Here is a 20,217-nt window from a genome sequence, read left to right on the forward strand (position 1 = left end):
CACGAAACAATGTAAAAGGAAAAGGAAAATGGTTTGATAGGGCTGCAGCCCTTTCAAAATAAGTAAAGCCTCACCTTACAACTCATAAAAAATGTCAATTCAAGTATTAAAAACCGTTACATCGATCACTAATGCTTGAACATTATGGTTGTGAAAAAAAAAAAAAAAAAGGATTTCAAGTTCTGAAAATATTGTAGATTGTAACAAATTATCTAGACCATCTATTTCACCTTAAAACTTAGTGTTCATCGATATACAAGATCTGTACATTTTTTTTTTTTAGTTTCAAATTTTATTGTTATTATTATAAATTGATTTTAGAGCAATCATAAAGATTTATGTTGCTGAAAGTGCTTTCCAGACGCGGATTTGAGGTGAGGCTTTATTTTGTTTTCATAAAACCGAGGTTTTGTAGAAACTTCATCCAAAGGGAAATTATTTCACGAGTCGCAAGAGCCTGCTGACTTACAAGCGTCCATCCGACATTATCTACGTTATATTATCCATAAATAAGATATGGACGGTGCATAAAAAAAAAACTAAAATGTTATATTTTTAATTTTAAAAGACTATTTTTCTTTTCATATTTATGATTATCTTGGCTTAGATGATGAATCAACAAAAAAAAAAAAAACTAGAAAAAAAATCATCCAAAATGAATTTTAGTGGGGGGGCGCATATGTACATATGAGTCCACCGACTCATAGAAACCCATCTAATGTCAAATGCCATGTACTAAAATTTTCAAAATCTTTTCGATAATTGAGTAAAATAATCGTATATCTTCTAAAAGTCCCGTTATTTAAAAGGATTTTTTTTTAATGTTATTACTCTAATTTATTCACAATTATTTAAAAATACAATATTGCCCCTACTTCAGATTTTGAGAATACAAAGCTTAACATTTATATGCACCCAACCGGAGGCCTGCATGAGTAGCTCCCATTTCCTATTGAAGATGAGTACCGGACTGGCTCTCAGTCACATTTAAATATTCTTTGAATTTTTTTCCCATTATCATTCCCTATTTAAAAATTCTTTGAATTTTTTTCCAAAGAAAAAGAGGGGGACCAAAGATGTGGATTTAGAAGTTATTTATTTTTACATTTGGGTGGGGGAGTTGGATGCGAAAGAAACACAATGTGGGGTGGGGTGGGTTGCATAGAAAGTTGGGTCAAGGGAATATCTATTATTTTTCCTTGTAGCAAAATAACCACCCTTAATTGAACTGTGAAAATCGATGTGATCAAATTGTTATTATAAACATACAGTTCATGGCAGTACAACTGGTTCATCAGGGTCAGGATAAGCTTCAATGATGGATTGGAGAGTGGGAAGAGGAAAGATTTTGCATCTGCTAAAACCACCTTCTTTGAGCAGCACCCTCCACTCCTCCTCTGTTCTCTCCATGCCGCCAGAGGTGAGCGTGAACATCACCATATCAAATGCCATTCTCGAGGCCGCGAAGGCACTGGTATCCTCCTCAGGGCGCAAGACCACATCGACGATAATCGCTTTCCCTCTCCCTTTAGGGAGTGCTTTCCGGCATTGTTTCAAGATTTTCACACAATCTGTGTCGCTCCAATCGTGTAGTATCGACTGCATCGAAACAACAATAGGGGAAACCAATCAAGAAGGAGAAAGCATGTTGCAGAATGAATACCATTAAAATGGAGTATGCTTTGGGCAAGAGAGAATCACAGTATGTTACCTGGGGCTACATGGTACACCATAGGTATATCGGCCATTCATTCACAATGATGGATATGCAGATGGTGCACAACATACCATTACACTAGAGGTGTATGATATATAGCACATAATATATTATAAGAAACTTCTTAAATACCCTTTTTTGTGATATTCAAAATATGTCCCTAATTTTACCCTTGTCTCCTTTTTTCCCTATATTTTTGTTTTTCTAAAATGCCCCCTAGTTGGTACATGCCACAAGGCTCAAGACAAGTACCGCCGACCCGACCTGAACCGCATGTTCCAACCCAAATGACCAAGTTTTTATGTTTTTTACATACGAGGCCCGATTCGTTTATTTTCCTTCTTTGTTTTAATCTCGCTCTCTCTTATCCACCCTATGGCAAATCTAAAGTGTTGGTCGGCACTCCTGGTTGAGCACTTGGAGTGTTAACTTAGTGGTCTCGATTGCGGGTCGACACTCTAAGAGCCAATTTGGTGTGAAGCTCAAGTTGGGTCGTCACTTGGAGTATGAAACTAGTAGCATTTAGAAAGAAAAAAAAAAAGGCGAAAAAAGAGAGAGTAAAATGCAATATTAGAGGACATATCTTAAATACAACATGAAAATAATAATAATAATAAAATAAAATTCCATGGAATTTCCGTATATTACAGGTTGCATGGGATAAGGAAGCATAGTGTAATTACAAGTTCAAATATTTTTTTCTTGTTTTGGAAAAGCTAGGAAGGGCATTCGAGGCAAGGACTCTGAGAAATCCAAGACTTGTTACAGGGAGAGTTGATTTTGAGTTTGGAAAAAGTTTATCTAGTGTTGCAACTTTATATTGTTAAAGTAAGGTGCTGCTCAAAAACCCTTTAGATGAGAGTTTTATATAGTGGACTAACCTTTCAATTGATCATCTTGACCTCGAGATGTGTAGTTATGAAAATAAAAAATAAAAATAAAAATAAAAATAAATAAATAAAATAAAATGTTTAAGTCCTAAAAAGCATACATCTTGTAACAAGTTATCTAGAACGTCTATTTCAGGATTTTGTAGTTCTTATAGATCTGCTTGATCGGTATTATTTTTAAAGTTTTAAATTTCATAACTAGGGATAAAAATTAGATGTTTTAGTCATCATAAGATTTCTAACACAGGAACTACGTCTCGAGGCAAAATTTAGAGGGGCGCTATACTTCTACAGTACAAGGAAGATGCATTACAAAAACCTCAACCTTTAATTTTCTATTTAATTTCTTTTCCCTCTTATTTCTTCCCCCCCCCCCTCCCCGCCCCTCTCTCTCTCTCTCTCTCTCTCTCTCTCTCTCTCTCTCTATATATATATATATATATATATATATATATATATATATATATATATATATATATATACTATTCCATGAGACGATGGAATAGTGTTAAGCCCAATAGGCCATATTGAATCTTGGCCGATCTGATGGGCACGATTGTATTTCACATTTGAATTTTAATCTTTTTTTGCAAATCAAAATCATATGAAACTTGGAGCATCCATTCTTTCATTGAAGCACCCCTAATAAACTATTAAAAAAATAATTTGAAAAAATATGTTTAAGCAAAATACCCCTATTAGTTTTAGGGGTACTTTAGATAATTTATTTTTATAAATTATTTTTAAATCCTATTATACATACAGTTTTAAAAAGTCAAATTTCCCCCTTAAGAATTTCGTTAATCTGTTATCTAAATGTATTTTCTAATAAAAATAGAGTTTGTTGCAAGTGTTTGTACTTTAACTTATTCAAAGGAAATAAAAATGTAGAGAGGCTTTTTCACATTGAGCAGATTTAGTAAAAATGTTAAGACACTGAGCAGATTAAATTTACTAATTAAAGTACAAATTCCTACCAAAATATGAATACTGATTGACAAAATAAATATTTCTCACAAGAATTTGGAAATAGTTGGAATGGATAAACTGAATGAGAAATCAAATAAAAATAAATAAATAACTATTGAAGTAATGTAGAATAGTTAAAAAACTAAATAAACACATACTATTAGTTTCTATTTGAATTAAATATCGAAAAACAATTTTTATATGAGCTCTCAGAGGGAGCATCATAAACAATCCATATCCAACCGAGAGCTCAAATAAAAAATATTTGACTGGGAACACTTCTTGAATGACCGTAAAGGTCGCTTAACTTGGAATACTCCTTGGATGGCACTCTACAAAATGCGCCCTAAGGTCCATATTGTACTTTTGGTGCATATATATTATATACAAAGACAGAGCGTTTGTTTCAGCAATCCAAAGAAAAGTAGATATGGAACCTTAAATATAGAGTAGGATTTGTTTTTTGATCGATTTTTTTTTTTTTTTTTTTTCCCTTTTAGATCTCGTATTTGCATTATTATTTGAACTACAAAATCATGGATCTAAAGAAAGTATGTCTAAAGTGTTATTTTGTTGGACCTTAAGATGTGTTTCAGATCCTAGATCCATCTCTACGCTGAACTTTTGGAAAGACCAGATTTGAAGAAGAATAAATCAACCTTGAGCAAAAGCGGTAACAGTCGGGTTTTTATAATATTACGTCTCAAGTTTCATTCCTACGTAACAGTATAAAAAAAAATAAAAAATAAATAAATCATCTAAGATTTCTCCTACAGATAAAGTATTAGTGAAAAACCTTCATGAAAACAGCATCTGCAGTAGGGATGGAGGAAAACATGTCGCCACCGACGTGAAGCACACCGGGGTAGTTCGGTGCGGTGGAGACGACATCCGGGAGGTCAAAATTGATGCCAGAGATATGAGGGTTTGCTTTCACGATCTCGTTCAACGCTGTTCCGGTGCCGCCACCCACATCCACCAATGAAGTCAGTCCCGAAAACACAGACTTATGCTCAGACAGCAATGCCTCTAAAACCACCCGAGCTCCACTCGCCATGGCATCGTTAAACAAGTGAACAAATCCAAGATTATCAGAGTTATGATCGAAAAAATCCCTATGATGGGCCTTTTCAAATGGCTTACCCCCTTCTGACATGCACTTGCTCACGTAGTGCCATGGCGCAAGGATTGTGGGGTGGCCCAACAACAGCGACATAGGTGCCAGGCCCGATTCCCCGGGCCTAACTAACCAGTTGGATAGACGAGTGAGACCATAGTAGGCCTCACCCTGCTTCAACTCAACACTGAACACGCGCTTCTTCACGAGGAATCGCATGAGGCGTGAGGTATCAGAGGAAGGAGCCTGTAGCGAGGAGACAATCTCAGAGAGGCTTACGAGCCCACCTTTTTCTTGGATTATGCGAGCGATGCCGAGCTCGACTTCACACTTGAGTGCGAGAGAGTCGACGAAAGCCAATGCGAGCTGCCAGAACTCAGCCTGACCCTCTGCATCCTCATCCTGCAACTCCATCCTGGCATTTCTGAGCCTTCTTTCTAATTGAATTTATAGGGATTAAAACGTGGGCAATGTTGGAATTCTATTTCTGGTGAACAAATGCTCAGATCAAGTCCTCCAAATTAGCAATAGAATATTTTTGTTGTTGGATTGGGAATATTGTTAATTTTGTTTTCTTTGCTCTTGGCATGGAAATTACTCACTTCTTCTTCTTTACTGCCTTTGAGAGCCTTGGGGATCTTCAATTTTCCTCATATGTGACCGGTCCTAGGGGTGAAAGTTTATACAGGGCCTAGGCTCTAAACAATCAAATTAAAGCTTAGTTCAAAAATTTCACAGATATCAAGATGTAAGGATTTGAGAAAAAATGGATTTCAAGTTTTGAAAATGGTGCATATTGTAACGCATTTTTTGGACTGTCTTTTTTTTAGTTATTCAAGTTTTTATAGATCTTCTCATTCTATAATATTTTTGAAGCCTTAAATTTTACAATTGAAAATGAAAATATATTTTAAGGTTAGTCCAAAATTTCCAGTATTGAAACCACATTTCTCAATACTATTTGAAGGTGTGCTCTAATTTGATTGTTTAGAGCCTAAGAGATCCTTCTTTAACTATGGCCAAAACATTTCGTGCTTCTGCAGGAGCATCTCATCCATTTATTCTCCCCAAATAAAATCTAATATAAGAATTGTTTTGCGATCTCTAATTTGGAGACCTAACATCAACAATCGATTGTCTAACGTCAAAAAAGAAAATTCAAATTTCACTCTCTATGCACTTGGAAAAAAAACAATGCCTAAAGATTGAACCAAGACCGTCCAATATTTTGGCGGCGACATCTATGTGTTAGAAAACCTAAAAATCAGAGTTTCTCTTAGGAAAATAATCATCTAGTAGTTCATAGGAAATTTAAGCAGGTTTTTTGCCCTAGTAAGTAGATGAATAGCAAGCTCCTACAGAAGCATAGTTTATGTTTTTTTTACATATATAAAACGGGCTGAGAATTTATCTGAACCTCATCCTATTTGGATCTGAATTTAAAAATTGGATCCAAATAACTATGCGGATCTGGATTTAAAAATTGGATCCAAATGATTTTTCTGGATAACATTGTGGAGCTGATCGGATTCGAATCTAAATTCAAATCTGTAGCCTATGTATAGTTGTTAGATCTGGATCTGGATCCGGATCCAAACATTCTCGATTCAATAAATGAATAAAATCGAATGGTCGTGAACCAATTTCAAGTTTTGAACCGATAATATGGGTAGGGGCGGGCAATATATATTGGATGTGAAAATTGAAAGTGGACTATTATTAGCTGTTGGGGAAGTATTTTAATAGTAAGAGGGTACTCCATTATTACTCCATTTACTGCCGCAACTCTCGGACACTTCCTCGTTGGTGATTCGCTCCCGTAGCATCACCAGTTGGGATTACAGCCTGGAATTCAAGATTCCAACGCTCCCTCAGTGGGAGCGGTATAAAAAACCGAAAGAGTGCACATCCCAAGTCATTGATTCAACCAATTATTTTAAAAGCGGATCGTTGACTTGGATCGGATATCTCAAAAAACGATCCGAATCGACGATTCGGATTGGGAATCGATTGAATCGATCGGATTAAAGCTTCAAATAAATTTGAAAAAATTATTAAAATTCATTATAAATACTGTTTTTTAAGAATCCAATAAGAAATGAAGGTACTACATTATTAACTTTCATTTATTTCATCAATTTGTGAGTATTGAGATGCTCTTTCCCTGTATAAACTTATGTTAACCATTAAATTTGCATCACATAAAAGAAAAATCATAGAATTATCATAAATAAAATATATAATTATACATGGACTAATTACAAAGAGTAGACTAATCAATGAAAGAATGGCCATTAAAATCTCGTTTGGCGAAAAACCCTTATCCATTAAAAAATCCAAATTATTACAGCCTAACTAATTATAATCCAAAATTATTAAAACCTAACTAATTATAATATTATATACTAAAATTGTAATTATTAGTTTACATTTTATAATTATTTTATTAGACAAATAATAACAAATTTAAAATATTTTATAATATTATCTAATTTAAAATGTATTATTGACAACTGTAAGAAAAATAGTACATTACATGATTTATAATGTAAAAATTAATAAATAAAATAAAATATTTGGTTATCAATATAAAAATTAATAAAATGCATACAAATTTTAGAAATAACACTTCAATTTTTCAAAAATTTATTTTTTTAGGTTTCTATAATAAATTTAGTGAAAGATATTGTTAGTAGAAAGATGGAGATTTCAAATGGAATAAACTTTTTATGTTTTATTTTTTTATGCCTTTCATATTATTTAAAAAAATAATTATACCACTATATACAACAAAAATTAAAAATTAACTTTGTTATTTTTCATTTTTTTATGCTTTTTACATTATTTACAAAAATATTTATACAATATGTACAACAAAAACTATACAACACAAAAAAAATAACACCCCCGGGGGGACTCGACCTTGAGATATCACATGAAGAAACAAATGGCTTTACCACCACGCCACCTCACCATATGTGGTTATAACTTGATGATTAATAGAATATATTTAAATTCCCTTTTTATTTAATGATGTTTAGGAATTATCCCACATCGAAAGATGGGTATTCCACTTGGGTATATAAATACCTATGTAATATAGGTTAAAATGTTTGTGTAGAACTATTAGGGTAACCTCACATGTGTCGCACATGTGCAGGGAGGGAACCGGATTGGAACCAATCGTTCTTCTCTAGAACCGGGCGGTTCCCGGTTTTGTATCGGAACCGGCACGGGCTGTGCCGGTTCCCGAGTCGAATCGGGCGAGTCCGGTTCGACTCGTCAATTTTTAAAACACTGGATTCAACACACCATTCATATATGGGTGTGGTTTCTATAACGTTGCAACCTTAAACAATCCATTAAGGTGCGCCTCCAAATTTTACCATAATTTTATTGTAAATTTTTTTTAGGATTATCTTAAAATCTATTTTCATATCTAATTAGAAAATTTTAAACTTCAAAAATAGTTAAAATCGAGGAGATCTATAAAAAAATGAAAATCTTGAAAATGGGCGGCCTAGATAATGTATTGCAAGATGCACTATTTTTGAGACTCAAAAACTTTTTTTTATATATTCATACATCTCGACGTCGAGATGATCAAATAGATTTTCAACATTAAAACAACCTTTCCGATAGATTTTTGAGGTGCATTTGTAATTCTACATTTTAATGTTGCACCCTTATATAACCTTTTCCCTTCATATATATATATATATATATATATATATATATATATATATATATATATATATATATATATATATATATCGAGAGAGAGAGAGAGAGAGCCAAAGCCCGAAACAATCAAATTAGAGCCTACCACAAAAGTTTCACTAGATGAGGTTGTTTTGATGCCAAAATACCCTCAAATTGATCATCTCGACGCCTCAGATTCAATATGGGCCAATCTGATTGTCACAATATTGTTTTGTAATTTAATTTTAATTTTTTTTAAAAAAATCTAAATTACATGAATTTTAGGCCTCTATTCTTCTAATTAAAACGCACCTCATAAAAATATTAAAAAAATAATTCACAAAATATAAATTGATCAAAATACCCATGAAACATTTTGAGAGTATTTTAGTCAATTTGTTTTTTACAAATTATTTTTTTATATTTTATTAGATTCTCCTATTTTTATATAGGTAAAAGCTGAGGTTAGCCCACTAGCTAGGGGTAGCAATGGGCTCGGACTCGACCCGGGACCCGGAGGGTGTACCTGACACGGGTCATAGTATGGGTCCAACATTTGAACCTGCGTGTTGGGTTTGAGTCCAAAACCTGAACCCGAACAATATTCGGGTTTGGGTTCGGGTCCGGTTGGACTCGACCCGTACCTATAAACTGTTGGAGATAAAATACTTCAAGCCCTATTCGTTTGGATGTATTAAAGATTATATACAATAAGAATTCGTAGTCATATTTAGCTATTAAATGACAAATCTGACGGCTTGAAATTTAAAGGCAGGTGATTATGACCTTGTTGCCAATTATATAGGTATATGAGAGAAAAATATGGGCCAAAAAAAAGAAAGAAGAAGCTCATAGTGATAGCGGCCATGGACCCAACCAGACCCGAGACCCGATGGGATGGACTCAAGAGCCGATGGGTACAGGTATGGGTCCAACTTTTGGACTCGATGGGTCGGGTTCAAGGCCAGTCAGACCCGACCCTTTCCCACCCCTACCACTACCTCACAGCTACATATGCGATTTGACAATCACGACTCATTTAGTATTTGAATTTTGGTTAATTCACTTTTTGTAAATTATTCTTTTAATATTTTTATTAGGTATGTCTTGATGAAAAGAATGGATGCCCAAAATTTCAACTAATTTGGATTTGTAGAAAAAAAATAAAATTCAAATATTAAATAAGATCGTGATTGTCAGATCAACCTAAATTGACTCTAAGTCGTTGGGCTCAAATATAGCAATAAGCTATAGGAAAATGCTAATGTTAGCCAACTAGCTCATATCAATAAATGAGTCCAACAGTTCAGAATCAATCTAAGTCAATCTGACGGTCACGACCTCATTTTGTATTTTAATTCTAATTTTTTTCTATAAATCCAAATTTTATGAATTTTAAACGTCCATTATTCTCATTAAAGTGCACCTAATAAAAATATTAAAAAAAAATAATTCGAAAAAAATAAATTGACTAAAATACCTTTGAAAAGTTTTGGGGGTATTTTGTTCAATTTATTTTTTGAAAATTTTGTATTTGATATTTTTGTTAGATTCTTCAATTTGTAAATAATATATGCTAAAAATTTCAAATTATTTAGATTTAAAAAAAATTTAAAATCAAAATATAAAATGAGATCATGACCTTCAGATCGGGCCAAAGTCAATCTAGGTCGTTCGGCTCATAAGTTGATATGAGCTAGTAACATAACCTCTCTCTCTCTCTATATATATATATATACATATATATATATATATATATATATATATATATATATATATATATATATATATATATATATATATATATATATATATATATATATATATATATATATATAGGAAAAAGCTGGGGTTAGCCCATTAGATCATATGAACATATGAGCCCAACATTCGAGATTGAATCTGGTCGGATCTAACGATCACAGATGTTGGGTAGTATTTGAATTTTATTTTATTTTTTATAAATCTAAATCACTTGCAATTTTAGGTGTATGTTCTTCTCATCATGGTGCACCTAATAAAAATATTAAAAAAATTACTCACAAAAATAAAATGACCAAAATACCCCCCAAAACATTTTGGAGGTAAATATGGTCAATTTATTTCATGTAAAATATTTTTTTGATAATTTTTTTAAAGATTCACCTAATTTTTATGAACACAGGCTTAAAATTTCAAGTTATTTGGATTTGTAAAAAAAAAACCAAAAAATTTTAAATACTACCAGACATCTGTAATCGTCAGATCGGCTCAGTTTCAATCTAAGCCGTTGGGCTCATATGTTCAAATGAGCTAGTGGGCTAACCTCAGCTATATATATATATATATATATATATATATATATATATATATATATATATATATATATATATATATATGGGTGTGGTTTCCATAAAGTTGCAACCTTCAATAATCTAGCTAAGTTGCACCTTCAAATTCTATCATAATATATAATGTTGATATCAAATGTTCTTAGGATTATCTCAAAATATATTTTTATATATAATTATAAAATTTTAAATTCCAAAATGGTTAAAATCAGGTAGATCTATAAACATATGAAAAATGGTCACGACCCCGCCCCCGACCACCGTACCTTACGCGGCGACGAGCGACCGTGCGCGGGTTCGTGATCCAATGTCATTTTTGTCACTCAAGAAGGAGTAGACTCAACGCTTTTAATTTCAGCAATCGAGCAAACCATGGAAAAGAAATAAAGCTATAACTCAACTAGCATGTGAATATAGACAATCCCAAACACCAAAAATCCATTATATATAAATCCTTCCAAATGTTACATTCAGGGCATCTAGGCCCAATATTACATATATCAACAAGGAACAAAAACCCAGGGACAAACAGCCTAGACACAAACAAGATTTAAGCACCTTCTTTGTGAAGCTTAGATTCAACTTCCTGTCACAAAACACGAGCTCCAAGCCCTGAACATATTGCTATCAATCTACAAGGAGATGAGAAATAATTGAATGAGCTATACAACCCAATAAGTAGATCTAGTGTTAAGCATCTATAGTGATTCTATCCGTGTGTGATAACCGTTCAATCCATGATTATAAAATCATAGTTTAGCACATATAAATATTAGATCAAGACAACGAGTATGAACATTTCATTTAAACGGCAGTTATCACCAAATCAATGCGATCATGAGCATTCAATCAGTGAAATCATTAACATTCAATCAGTGCAATCCTAAACATTCCTTAATTAGAAATTCGATCATTACCCACTCACTCCCTAAATCACCTACTCCCGTAGTAGAGGCTCTATCCATCAGGCTAAGCCAATCTCATTACTTAAGACCTCAACCATCATATAGGAGGGAGGGTAATGACAAGTGGGGCATTCTACTTGGTAATACCCTCAATACACTCACACAGTTCTCAGCGCGCATTGGGGGTTCGATAGACCCTTACCTTGCAAAGCATCAATCATGTCATTTCATTTCAGGAATCTAGGGTGCGACCCTCTATCCTCTCCTTTAACCTGTTCCTATCATTATGCAGGTTAGGGGATATACCGGCATCACTTTCCTTACTACCGATGAGTGTCCCATCTTGTAGCAAGCGATATCATAATAGTATCCAGTACCAGTGAGTGTCCCACTACGTAATGGTCAATATCAATATAAGCAGTGGCCATCCATTACAATATCATAACAGTATCCACTATCGGTGAGTGTCCCGTAGCATAATGGTCAATATCAATATAAGCAGTGACCATCTATTATAATCTCATAACAGTATCCACTACCGGTGAGTGTCTCACCGCGTAATGGTCAATATCAATATAAGTGGTGGTCATCCATCACAATATCATAACAGTATCCAGTATTGGTGAGTATCCCACCGCGTAATGGTCAATATCAATATAAGCAATGGCCATCCATCACAATATTATAGTAGTATCCACTACTGGTAAATGTCCTACCACGTAATGGTCAATATCAATATAAGCAGTGGCCATCCATCATGTTTAAACATTCAATTCATTCACATCAGTCAATGTCTCATACAGATGAATCATTTATCATCATATCATTTAGCAAAAGTCATTTATTTCATAAGCTTTCACATGACATTTACACATAGGTCTTCTTAATAGCAATTGACATTCATTATGAATTCATTTCATTTCATCATTATTGTGCTCGTGGCCCCTTTTTTCTCATATAGTGCGGTCATAAGTCATCATTCACATAACTTTATGACATTCACATAAAATTCATCATATGATATTCACATTTATCACATATCAAGAAAGCTTAGTGTCGCATGGATATAAAATTGGTGCAGTGACATGTAATAGTGACGTACCCCCTCTTGCAAGGGCCTAGCTCCCAGTCTAGGGGGAGTTTCAGAATGCCTAAAACATGAAACTTTAAACTTACCCGCAGATCATTACAAAAACAACAATTTGAAAGAATTTGGGTGTCATTTGATGGGTCTATAGCTCAGCACAAAGTGAGCATCAAAAACCTCAAAACATGTAACTTCGAGTACATTCACAAACCTTTCCAATAGTGGAAATTTGAAGGTTCTTGGACACCATTTGCTGGGTCAAAATCATAGCCCAAAGAGAGTCACAGTTGCTGAAATTGGCAGCGACTGTGAGTGGTTTCGTGTCTCGACATCTTAGGCCATATCTTTTAATCCATGCACAATTTTATCATGACATAAAAAGTAAACTTGGAGTAGACATATATGTCTTTCAATTGGAACCAATTTGGTCCCATTTGAATGCCATTTGGCCATCAAACATTTTGATACAATACAATCACAGTTCTGGAAATTCTATTCTCTGTTTAACATGTGTTTAAAGGACACTTGATATTTCCTGGCCACGCTACACTTTGGACTTGGAACCTTGTTCATGATAAGGAGTCTCACAATGAGCAATTTCATGAGTTTCAATAAATAAATAGATCATATATGTGGTAAAAATAGTCATGGCATTTAGAAGCACAGATCTGAAATTTCAACCTCATGTTAACCCATTTATGCTTCACATTTTTCATTCTATTATTTTACCCATTCTAAATATTTGTTCTTTACATAAACCATAGATGCATAGAAGCTAAACCCACTTACATTAAACTCCCATAGTATCTCAAATCCTCACTCACTGTCTTCACAGGCTTTCCTTAACTCCACCAGTGGGCTGTCTTTAAGGGGCAGTAGTGAACTTTAAGAAAAGTTGAGAAAAATGGGAGAGGCGGTGCTGCCCAAGGCAGGATAAGACTTAAAAAGGAGATAGTAGTTGGAAAACACTGTGGCTGACGCAATCACACGCGACTCTGACACGTACGGAGCAACGCTAACAGGTGACAACTGTACGATTTAACTAAACACACACGACGATGCTCTTATACACAGGCGGCGGTGCTCACATACACAGTCGGCACTGTTCACTTATAAAGCCAACGTTGGCCCTCCACACGCGGCGTTGCCTCTCACATGTGTGGCAATACTCTTCTCTCTCTCTTCTACTTAGGTGGCACTAGGTGTTGAATTCATAAACGGCGATGAGTCTCCTTTACACAGCCGAAGTTGCGTTTCCCTTACACAGCCGGCGCTACCTCTTCTCTTACACAGCCAGCACTGGGTTTCCTTTACACAGTCGGCGCTGCGTTTCCCATACACAGTCCGCGCTACCTCTTCTCTTATACAGCCGGTGCTAGGTTTCCTTTACATAGCCATCACTGTGTTTCCCTTACACAATCGACGCTTCGTTTCCCTTACACAGCCGGGGCTACCTCTTCTCTTACACCGCAAGTGTTGCTTCAAATGATGCTAGGCCTCTGTCTAACTCTCCCTTGCCGTGCGCATCACTCGACTGGGGGAAAAATTTTGTGGTCCTTACATTCAAATTTTATCATAATATATAATGTTGATGTAAAATGTTCTTAGGATTATCTCAAAATATATTTTTACATATAATTATAAAATTTTAAATTCCAAAAATAGTTAAAATCAAGTAGATTTATAAACATATGAAAACCTTGAAAATGGACGATGTAATAATATTTTGTAAGATCCACTATTTCTGTGACTGAAAATCTTTTTATTTTAAAAAGTCATACATCTTGATGTCGAGATGATAAAATTTTTCATTTATATATATATATATATATATATATATATATATATAAAACACCTATAAATGTACTTCTATAGTACTTCACCTATACATCATCATTGTCTAAAGTTCATCACACAATCACAGTTGTCAAATAGTATTTGAATTTTTATAATTATTATACTAATCAGATTTATCTAGAATTTGAGACGTGTGTACATTTGACCAACTTGCACCAAAGTAAAATATTAAAAAATTAATAGTCACAAAATAAATGATGAAATTGCCCCTGAAAATTTATAGGGGTATTTTTTATAATTTTTATCATTCGAATTATTTGTTTTATATTTTATTCATGTGTATCTCACTAAGGCACTCACACCTACAAAATTTTAGATTATTTTGATTAGTAAAAAATATTAAAATTCAAATACTATCAGACATCTGTGACCGTGTGATAAACTTTGAACTGTGATAAAGCCGTAGGTGAAGTACTGTAGAATTTCATCTATAGGCGTTTTGTAGTGATAAATATATATATATATATATATATATATATATATAAAGTTCACAACCCTTCAAATTATAAAGGTTGATGATTGAATGAGTTGTGAATTGTAGATTTACTAACTTTGTGGCTCATTTTGTTAAAAAAAAAGTCACTTTTTGTGACATCTTCAACATTGAGTAAGGGTAATTTTGTAAGTATCACTATAAGATAATGTGTACTTTGTCATCTCCATAAGGGGTAAAATTGAAGTTTTTACTAAAAGACATGGGCACTCCACAAATAAAGTTTCAGGACACTAACTTCCAAAATGCCATTATACTTTTATGAAAATTTTAAATTTGTCATTGCTTAATGGTAAAGTTACCTATTAAAATATTTTTTTAATAAAAAAGTAATGATCATTTTGATAAATATGCCCATCACACTTCTATTATTAACCTTTATATTTTGAGGGAAAAGAATGAAAGAATAACCTTATACAATGTTATAAATATAGTTGACAAAATTACCCTTGAGGCCAAATAATGAAAGAATAACCTAAAGCCCTATACATTGTTACAATAGATAGTCTCTCTCTTAATACCCCCTTCAAGCGAAGCATGCATCTTGTGCATTGAGAGCTTATCGGTAGACTTTTGGTTTCTTGCTCTTGTCAGTGCTTTAGTAAACATGTCTGCCAGCTGATGGGATGAAGTAACAAAGGTTATGAAAATATTACATGGTATAATTTTTTCTCTAATGAAATGATAATTGTCTTCTATATGTTTAGTGTGAGCATAAAATACAAGATTCGTGGCTAGTCGCACGACACTTTGATTATCACAAGCTAAAATGGTTGGCATAATTGTGGAAACGCCAATTTCCTTAAGGAGCATACATAGCAAAATAATTTCTAGTGCTACAATACTCATTACTCTATATTGGATTTGATATTGAGACCTGTTTTTTGTACTCCAAGAAATTAGAAGTTTTTTAAAAAAGATACAAATCATATAACGGATCTACGAGCATTAGGGCACCCTGCCCAATTAGCTTCAGAGTATGCTTTGAGGTCCAGGTAAACTAGAGGAAGTATAGAATGGCTCATCATGTTTAATACCTTTTAAATACCTTAAAATCCTTTTCGTGGTTTCCTAATGAGGTTGTCGAGGAGCCTGTATGAAGCGCCATATTGTATTCACTGTATAAGTAATGTTAGGGTGTGTAAACATAAGATATTGAAGACTACGAACGACACTTCTATACAAGGAAAGATTAGGTAATAATTCTCTTTCTTCAGTTTGTAACTTCCAATTTACTTCAGCTTGGGTGGAAATAAGCTTGCATCCTAACATCCTTGTTTTAGAGAGCAAATCAATAATATACGTATGTTGGGTGAAAGCAATGCTTTTTTCTGTCAGATAAATTTCAATACCCAAAAAGTATTTCAGTTCTCAAAGATCCTTCATCTCAAAGTTCAATTTTAATTATGTTCAATGCCTTCTATAGCATTTCCAATAACAATGATATCGTCCACATAAATTAGAAGGAGGATAATACTCGAAGATGGTCTTTTTAGAAATAGGGAATAGTTAACCTTGTTTTTTCAAAAACCAATACTATGGAGTAGACAACTGAATTTCCCAAACCATGTCCAAGGAGAATGCTTGAATCTAATATATATAAGAAAGTCCGTAGCTTTCCAAAGGCAAGAGGAAGAGTTTCATAGCCTTCCCTTCACCCCACTCTCGTTCGTGTAAGCCTTTCTTCCACTGCCAATGGTTAACTTCTCTCTTCATCACTATAACATCTAGGGTCTAAAGCTTACCGCTCCACTGGGGTAAATAGCCCTTTTTAATTTGTAGGCATAGTGTGGTAGCAAGGGATCTTCAAATCGTTTAGGTTGTTGCATGTGCACTTCTTCTTGCAATTCACTATGAATGAATGCATTTTTCACATCAAGTTGATGGAAGTTTTAATTAACCAAGATGACAGAGCCCAGATGCATTGAATAGTGGGTGCCATCACAGCCGGATTGAAGGTTTCATCATAATCAATGCCATATTGTTGACTAAACCCCTTCGCCACTAGTGTGGACTTCAACCTTTCGATTGAGTCATCTGATTTAATGTTTGATTTGTACACCCATTTTGAGCCCACAACATTTTTACCTGGAGGCAATGACACTTATTCCCAAGTGTGTTTTTAGTGCATCAATCTCTTCTTTCATTAAGACCAGCCACCCAGTGTCAGAGGCAAATTCTTCATAAGTGGTTGGTTCTTGAATTTGAGAAATTGATGTTCCAAATGCTTTATGATTAGAAGACATTCTCTCTCCTAAGTTAAAATTTCAATAGGGTATTTTATCCTTATGGTCTTAGAAGTGATGTCAGGAGAGGGAATGGTTGTAGAGTAAACCTGATAGTCTAACAGATGTTTAAGAGGATATGTTGAGTGAGATGAACGGCATAGGGGTATTAGTGAAATTTCTAAGGATCTTTCAGATAAATCATGTTGCACTGTGGGAGATGCATCAAAGTTTGAAGTAAGAGAGAGAGAAGGTGGTGGTAAAAAGTATGTCGAGGAAAGATGTTGTAGATCGGACCTGTCAAAGTGAAGAGATGGCTGATGAGGGTGATGCTACTCAGATAGTTCATTTGTAACCTCTTAAGAGATAAGTGCGTGCTAGTGTATTTTTTTCTTGCAATTGAAAAGGCATTGAAATAGGTACAAACAAATTATTTAGCATAACATTACTTGTATTAGTTTGGGAACACTGGTTCTTAAAGTTGAACTTAGTTCCATCAAATGTTACATGTCCTGTAAGAAAAAAGCGACTCGACACTTTGTCATAACATCGATAACTTTGATGTTTCTAGTTGTATCCAACGAACCCACACTCATAAGCCTTAGGAGAACATTTATTTCTTTGAAAAGAATAAATATGTGGGAAACATACCAAAGATACAAAGAAATGAGTAATCTGGTTTACTATAAAAAAGCTTTCGAAAAGGAGATATGAAAGATAATGTTAAGCTTAGAATGAGATAAACAACAGTGAAAAGGGCTTCTGACCAAATGAATTGTGGTAGGCCGCTTGCATACATCATGAATTCCATGATGACTCAAATGTTCTTCAAAAACATGAGAGGTGAATTTCACCTCTACCACAAGACCTAAAGGCCTTGAGTTTGCAAGCAAATTAACACTCAACTTAGGTACACAATTTATCAAAATAATTAAATATAACAGATTTTTGCTTCAAGAAAATATATCTAAGTATATTGAGTATAATCATCCACAAAAGTAACATAAAATCCAAAACCTAATAAGGAAGTATCTGAGACTAGACCCCAAACATCATTGTGCATTAGATCAAGATGTGCATTAGACTTTCTATTAGTTGAGTCAAGTGTAGACTCAGGGTGTTTTCTTAACTTACAAGATGAACACAATAATCCAGAAGATAGGTCATGAACAAAATTAGGTAGAGCTGGCTCTCTTTCGAGATGACTGACAGTAGTGAAACTAGGATGACCTAGGTGCACATGCCACAAAATAGAAGCTCCTCCTCTAGGTTTGGAGATAATCATAGCAAGACAATAGAGTTGATTATTATGAAGCACATACAAGCTTTCTCTTAGCACCCCCTTAGCGATCAACTTTCCACTTTGTAGATCATTTACAACACAACCATGAAGAGTAAACCTAAAACAACACTTAAAATCTTACAAATTGAGATACAAATATGTGAAGTTTCTCTTGTTTGGGAACAAGTAAAACAAATTGGAGATATTTAAAGAACCATAGGTAGTGGAAATAGTCACAGTTCCAATAATGGATATAGGCATGGTAATACCATCTCCAGTTAATACCATGCAAGAACCATGATACGAAATCATACTTCAAAGTTGAGAGTTGTCACCTGTCATACGAGTAGTTGCACCAGAGTCCATAACCGAAGAATAATCAGTTGGGGCAGTGGCTGATAGGTCGTTGAAATCATGCATTAGCGCATTGTGAGACGATGAATCATTTTTTTTATGTCACAACAGTTTTTAGCAATGTGTCCATGTCGCCAACAATACTGGCAGGTTGCACAAGGTGACATACACATTCTTGGCTGAGGAGGGTGATGGTAAGTGGGTGGCTCCAAGAATGCCTTGTTGATTTTGGTTGAGACCTCTACCTCCTCGTCCTCCATAACGTTCACGTCTTCGACCATATCCACCTATGTGCCCTGATGATGGGCTCCTAAAGCTCGAGGATTACTTTCAACTACATATGAAGATACAAATCGAGCTTCATATGTGAGAAGAGATGGTCAAATCTCTGAAGAGGATAGAAATGGAGGATTGATCACATAAGGAAAGTCTCAAAGGATTCGTTATGGATCATATTCTTTCTTATCTTGCCACTCATCCATCTCAACAATCTCATCTCAGCTATGCACATCTTATGTATTGTTTTTTGGCTGCCTAACATTGTATCCCATAAAAAGCATGACTAGTCTTATAACCATCCTATAAAAGTTTCCCTTCAGTTTCAATGGTACGTGATGATCACATAAAACTCTGGATGCTTCCCAACTCATCTCTAATTCTATATGTAACAGCTTCCTCAATCTCTCTATTATCATGGGTTATCGACCGTAGATATCATAAACAATCTCTTTTAGGTATTTCTTGACCATTAATCTTAACTACTTCATCATTTTTATTCCTATTATTACTAAACTTGCATTTTATATAATTTGTTTTAGTGGCTACTTTTAAAACTTTTAGATTGCAGAGCGTCCCTTCAATATTCTTTGTGTTTATGCCGCTTCTCTCCAATGTATGAGAATTGATAATTAAAAATAAATTATCATTAGAATATTAATTGTTAAGAACTAGGGAGAATCAACAATAACTAGAAAATAAGATCATAAAAAATCTTTAAAAAAATTAAGAACAGGAAAAAAATAGGAAATTAAAGAAACAAAGAATAAGAAGGAAAAGGCAACTTAAAATACCTTATAGTAAAACCTAATATTTTAGAACTCAACATTCAGTTATCTTTTTATTTTTCTTTTTTCTTTTTCTTGGCTTTTTAAATACTTGTTTGGACATTACGAAGTGGATTCTAAAATTTTGATCCAAAAACAGTCTGGCTAAGTAGGTTTTAGCATAATGGAGTAGATATACAGTATGTTCCCATACTCACACTTTATATTTTTTACTTACTATTTCCA

The 20,217-nt window shown here is 34.1% G+C and overlaps 1 protein-coding gene across 1 annotated transcript; it reads right to left on the reverse strand.

Moving 5' to 3' along the window:
- Positions 1-1,157: 1,157 nt before the first annotated feature.
- LOC18423001 ((R,S)-reticuline 7-O-methyltransferase) lies at positions 1,158-5,159 on the reverse strand. The gene is made up of 2 exons (XM_006827543.3): positions 4,373-5,159; positions 1,158-1,599 (listed from the first exon to the last, which is right to left on the reverse strand). Exons 1-2 carry the CDS (start codon positions 5,105-5,107, stop codon positions 1,273-1,275), a joined length of 1,062 nt encoding a protein of 353 aa, XP_006827606.2. The 5' UTR covers positions 5,108-5,159; the 3' UTR covers positions 1,158-1,272.
- Positions 5,160-20,217: the final 15,058 nt, after the last annotated feature.

The sequence above is a fragment of the Amborella trichopoda genome, chromosome 7, assembly GCF_054954075.1.
Source record: "Amborella trichopoda isolate Santa Cruz 75 chromosome 7, AtrichopodaSantaCruz75HAP2 v2.0, whole genome shotgun sequence".
NCBI lineage: Eukaryota > Viridiplantae > Streptophyta > Magnoliopsida > Amborellales > Amborellaceae > Amborella > Amborella trichopoda.